Source organism: Pocillopora verrucosa, chromosome 1 (assembly GCF_036669915.1).
Source record: "Pocillopora verrucosa isolate sample1 chromosome 1, ASM3666991v2, whole genome shotgun sequence".
NCBI lineage: Eukaryota > Metazoa > Cnidaria > Anthozoa > Scleractinia > Pocilloporidae > Pocillopora > Pocillopora verrucosa.
The window spans coordinates 1,922,905-1,928,904 of NC_089312.1; the positions used below are offsets into that span (position 1 = coordinate 1,922,905).

At 39.2% G+C, this 6,000-nt stretch overlaps 1 protein-coding gene across 1 annotated transcript; it reads right to left on the reverse strand.

The window, feature by feature from the left end:
* Positions 1-851: 851 nt before the first annotated feature.
* LOC131781518 (myo-inositol 2-dehydrogenase-like) lies at positions 852-3,982 on the reverse strand. The gene is made up of 3 exons (XM_059098189.2): positions 3,772-3,982; positions 2,347-2,695; positions 852-1,761 (listed from the first exon to the last, which is right to left on the reverse strand). Exons 2-3 carry the CDS (start codon positions 2,678-2,680, stop codon positions 1,082-1,084), a joined length of 1,014 nt encoding a protein of 337 aa, XP_058954172.1. The 5' UTR covers positions 2,681-2,695; positions 3,772-3,982; the 3' UTR covers positions 852-1,081.
* Positions 3,983-6,000: the final 2,018 nt, after the last annotated feature.

Genomic DNA, 6,000 nt, shown 5'->3' on the forward strand with positions numbered 1-6,000 from the left:
AAGCCAACATTTCTCATTCTAAAAGATGATTACATTTTACGAACCGCTCTCTCCGAATCCCGCATTACTTCGTTGAGCACCTCTCAAACCAAAAACAAAATCGACCCTCTGATTGATGCGAGATACATACCCTAAACGATCTGATTGGTGCGAGCAACATACTACTCTCTATACGCTGAGGTGGAGTTTTTTGTTTTTTGTTTTTTTTAATAACTCAAAAATAGAAACAAACAAACAAAAGCAAAAAACCTTAAGCCATTTTGTGCACAAGTAAGGGAAATTTTCAGAAACTTTCTGTTACTCTTTGAATCCTAAACCAGTTCCTGCACGAAATAAATTAGTTTGGTAAAAACTGGATCACCGTTGTTGAATTTCTTGCCTTCTGATTGGCTGAACCGAGTTATGTTATGACCTTGTAACCTAGCTCACAGCTCATAACCTAGCTACGACAAATATTGTTAATGAATTCGTTTGCAAGCGGGCAAGTGCACGAGCGAGCCTTGAAGAAATGGCCGTAAAAAGTCGGTTTGCCCCAGAGTATGAAACTTAAAAAAATAGCAGAACTAATAGAAAATGCGACTTCCATATCCACCAAAAAGCCACTAAATTTGGTATGAAAATTTTCAAGGAATGTAACGGAAATTTAGGCAGTTTTGCTTGATACATTACATGATTAATTTGCATGTTGCAACGACATTTGGGACAAGGGAAAGTCAATTGTCTTCCGGTCGTTGTCAAACCACATAATAGCTTGTTGTTAGGGTTATTTCTTTCTGTTTTTACTCCAACAATTCATGATTCTACTCAGGCTTACCGAATATAAGATTACCATAACCAACGGGGCACGTATAATTGTTAAATATTCGGTGTTTTAATTTTCGGCCACCATCATTGACATGAGCGTTTCTCGGCAAAATTTAATCAAATGTCCAACAAATCTGCATTTAAAAGTAGTAGTAAAATTTCTTCATTTCCAGAAAAGAGGAAAATCACTAAAATTAACTTAAAATTTCAGAATATAGGCCAAAAACTACCATTAATTGTAATATTTCAGATTTTAGTTCTGGTCAATCATCTCTTTTCATAAACTGACTGGTTTTCCGGTCCGGAAAGACTTCTCAATAGCTTCCACGACGGTGAATGAACGTAGTACATCATCTTTGGAGATGAGCAAATTGTCTTTGTGTTTGATTACGTCGATAAAGTGATTCATTTCTAACTCATAAGCTTGGGAATATCGTTGTGGGAAGGAAACTTTGATGGGATTCTGTGTGCTCCCACTGGCATGAAAATAGGTGGCACAGAGACTGCTTTGATTGTCGCTGGTGAGCATTCCACCAGATCCAAACACTTCAACACGTTGATCATAGCCATAAACAGCATGGCGTGACATATCTATCTGACCGATGGCGCCACTTGGAAATTTCATAACCACTCCAACTGTATCTACATCATTCATAGCTCCGATGTGCGCATGGAAGGCATGGGCGAGACAGAAGACTGTATGAGGAGCTTCACCCAGCATCCAGCATAGGAGATCTACGTCATGAACGCAGGAGTCATGGAAGATCCCTCCGGAAATCCTTATATAACCTTCTGATGGCGGAGCGGAGTCCCGACTAGTTGTCTTAACGACCTGAATGTTGCCAATGTCGTCTTTTCGAACTCTGTCGAACACAGACCGAACTGTTGGATCGAATCGTCTGTTGAAAGCGCACAGCAATGGAAGGTGTTGGTTGTCGGCCTCCTTGTAACAATGCTCTGAGAAACATCGTAAAAAAACGAATAAATAAATGGATTAAACAATCAATCAATTAAAACTGTGAGAGGGACAAATTAGTCATAAAAATGTGACGAGCAAGACGAAAATAAGTGAAATACAGGAGCGTATCCAGGAACATTTGATGGGAAATGGATTCAAATTTTGACTCAGAAAACACAGAAGTTGTCATTGTTAAATAGGCCTGGGAATATTTCAGAACATGTAAACTTGAAATATCTAATATTGTTTATTAACATGCGATTCTGCCAATGCTCTGAGAAACATCGTAAAAGAACGAATAAATAAATGGATTAAACAATCAATCAATTAAAACTGTAAGGGGGACAAATTAGTCATAAAAATGTGACGAGCAAGACGAAAATAAGTGGAATACAGGAGCGTATCCAGCAACATTTGATGGGGAATGGATTCAAATTTTGACTCAGAAAACACAGAAGTTGTCATTGTTAAATAGGCCTGGGAATATTTCAGAACATGTAAACTTGAAATACCTAATATTGTTTATTAACATGCGATTCTGCCGTTGTAAGAATTTGGTGTCAGGGGTCTGGATAACTTTTTACCTATAGCCTGTAAGGTAGGAGCAATTGGTTTCTCACAGAAGACAGCTTTTCCCGCTCGTAAGCAGCGCATCACAATATCCTCGTGCATCTTAGTTGGAGTAGCTACCACTGCAGCCTGAACGGTTGGATCAAGTAACGCTTTGTCCATGTCGGATGGGGCAATAACTTGTGTATCCATGAAATTTTCTGTCACGAACTTCTTGGCCTTGTCTTCGTCAATATCTACGATCCATTTCAGGGTTGCCTGTGGGTTTCGTATGAGGTTCGTGGAATGGATGACACCTGCTCGACCCAAACCAAACACCACAAAACCGATACGGGAACTGTGACTCATAGTAGTAGTAAAAGACTAATAAAATAGAAAAAGCGCTATGGGTCACATTCAGCACGACGCACAACAACAGGAAGACTAATCACTGAAGCAAGGACAATGGCATTCAACTATGTCTTGAGCTGATCAGTTGATCAGTTGATCAGTCAGTAAGTTGATTAGTCTCGAGTTGCGTCGAGTCGCGTGACCGTGTTAACCTGCCGGGAATAATCGATCTTTGTTCACATTAGCGGAGTCAAAACTGACTTCGCGCTTAACTTTACTCTCATAAAGAAAAATCCATCTTTAATTTTAGTTCCTTATGAACCCTACAAGTGACCGACTAACTGATGGATCGATCAGCATTTTAAAATAAATGGCGCGTGAAAACGTAAGTGGTATGATTGCTAATCACATGCTAATCACATTTTCCAAAACTGACCTAAACTTAAAGCACAATAAAATCTAAAGTTAGCTCGGAGGCGAATAAACGTATTTTGAAATAAGAATCACTTCAACGCTGACAAAGTAAATCTGGGGATTTTCTCGATGATTGATAGAATGCATTCACAACCCAAAATACAAAGTGAATTAATAATTTGTTTGAGATGCAAAACGAAGACATAAGTGTCACGCAACGCTATTATAAAATGTCCTCATATCATAGCACGAAAAGAAGGTCCACGCACTGAAATGATTTCCTTCTGTCTGCAATGTTTGTATTTTCTTACTTTCGTTATGTTCTGAATGCACAGGTGGACTCACTTATGTGCAAAGGAGTCTTACGACGCTTGTTGACTCTAAAATATCTTCGGCGTTTATGAAAATTTAGCTTTAAGATCTGGTCAATGTTGATCGACATCTGTGTGGTTCACACGTAGGTCGGAGAGCTTAAACCACGACTATTTACATTTTTTCTCTTTTGATATTTCATAAAAGAGAAACGAGTGACGTATGCCTTAAGACAAGATTTCCGGATGAGCCTACAGTTGAGTGGCTACCTTAGTTCCAGTGTCGACAGAAACCGAAAACGGAACAGTAGACGTTCCCTAACCAGAGCAACGTGACAATACGTCTTACCAAACTGTTCAGAGGCAAAACGTTACAATACTTACGGATTCTCTTATTGATTATTTAGCAGCTGGACGGTTTCCGACGCGAGGCTTCCGACCCTTTCCCTCAACACATCGAAAGTTGGGCAGATCGTAGCGCAGGCGGTGTCCGCACTCTGATTGCGTTGCATTGTGGAAGCGTTATTTTTAGAAGAAAACTACTTTGACTTCATTGTATGTAAATTCACACCTGATAGTTGTAGCGTTGCTGTTGTGTCTTCCGTTGTAGTTATGTCCTCACACGTAATAACCAATAGAATGCGGTTTTATTTCTTCCAATCAAAGTGTGTTGTGAACGTGTCTTCTGCGTGTCACTTCCCAAGTAGTGGAGGGATGCAATGCAAAATTGTGAGACTATCGTTAAGTTTTCCGCGCTCGAAGTTTGAGAATTTCATGGGCTATTCTTGTTTCATGGGCTTATCCTTGATGCCTTTTGGGACACTTCGGATTGTTGAAAGATTAATATTCTTGTTGCGTTTTTAAGCGCGAAGTATCAGTGAAATTTTCTTCGATAAGTTGGAAAGGTTAGGAAGACGAGAATTTGACATTGCCTCGTAGCTTCCCTTATTGGTTTGGAGTGCGCTGGTGATCGAAGTTGTGCTTTTTTGTCGGAACTAGTAAAGGAAGGTAAGGTTTCGGTTGCATCTTATGCTAGTATTTTGTTAAATTTAAATGTTACGACCATTCTTCAAAGATCACGTTCAAGTTTTGGGCTTATGCATCTATCATCGGCCATCCCCTGGGAGGGGACCCCGGGCAAGGGTGGGGACTTTGTAAAGGACCCTGTCAAAGTTCTTATTTTCCCCCTCCTAGGTGGGGACACAGAGGAATCAAAGTTCCTCTCCCTGAGGGGAATCACCTTGAGCAGCTTGAAACCTGACAAGAAAACAGTACTTTATACCCTTAACGAAATGTCATGTTTTAATAGTGCTTACATGTTGGTAACAATGCAAATTTCAATGTACTGCTAAATACAATTACACAAAAAAATGTTAACCAAAGTCCCCTGTTTTCCCCGCGGTGCAAGGCTTTTGGAAACAAACCTCCCTCATTTCCCCCGCCTCCAGGGTAAGTTAATCGTTCAAATCCCCGTATAAGTCCCCATTCAACGTTGAATTTGCCCGGGGTCCCCCCCCAGGGGATGGCCGATGATAGATGCATTAGTACTGTAGATTTCATGTGACAGCATGGCAAAAAATCCTTCAGTGTCGAGGGCTGATTTTTTTTTATTTTGCGTGGGACATGTAAAACTAGATGTTACATAATTGAAAAACAGGGCAGATCTCGGTGTTTCAATGCCCAAAAATGTGTGATTTTCTCCATCTCATTGTGCCTACAATGATGGCTATTATGGATACAGTGGAAGACATGTATTCATTGTAAATGTATGGGACTACGCAAAAATTCAACCTCTGGTATGGTTGATGTCAAATATCACATATCCTGGGAGGTTAACTCACAAACTGCTAACTCGTATGATGAAGATCTGGTCTCTTTCATAAAGGATAGGGTGCTGTCTCCCAATGCTCTCCAACAAGTAACAGTTGGGTTACAATGTATTAAATCATTCTCTTTGCTCACCCAGAGGGGACAGAATTGCAGCAAAATTACTCTTCACTTAATAATTAGTGCTTTTCTATTTAAATCAGTGGCTGACATATGCCACTTTCTTTATTTTGATCAATTTAGAGTAAAGTCCCTTGTACCAAATTATAAGGAATATGATAATAATATGTAGGTTATATGTTACCACATTATCCATACTTTTTCAACTATGTGTCACAAACATTAAATGAAATAAACACTAATTCATGCAGAAATGAATACTTAATTCAATACAGACTATTGCCTACTATTAGCAATTATTGCTCCTACATGTGTTAGCAAGAACTTGGTCTTGTTGGCATTCATTGTGAGCATTTGGTGATCTGTATATTAGTGGAGAAACTCTCTGCAACTATCTTTGCTTAGAAAATACCAATCCTTTCTCCCTTACTTAATATCATTCATACAGGCATGGATGAGAACCAGCAGCAAAGCAAAGAAAACAAAAGTGCTGATGAGGTGGTTAGCTCTATTCTAAACATTTTCTTGGCGAATTATGCACTAGTTATAAAAAGGTATATGTTGTGCTTAATTTTTGTCCTTGGTATAAACATCATTTTCCTTTGGTTTTGTTAATGATATGAATGAAAAATGCATTTTGTGTAAAGAAAGATAAAATTTAGCTCC

Bases quoted from the DNA above. Each gene is read 5' to 3' on its own strand.
- LOC131781518 (XM_059098189.2), bottom strand. From the start codon at position 2,680: ATGAGTCACAGTTCCCGTATCGGTTTTGTGGTGTTTGGTTTGGGTCGA. The intron at 1,762-2,346 runs GTAAAAAGTTAT...GATGTTTCTCAG, and splicing joins TCCTACCTTACAGGCTATAG to AGCATTGTTACAAGGAGGCC.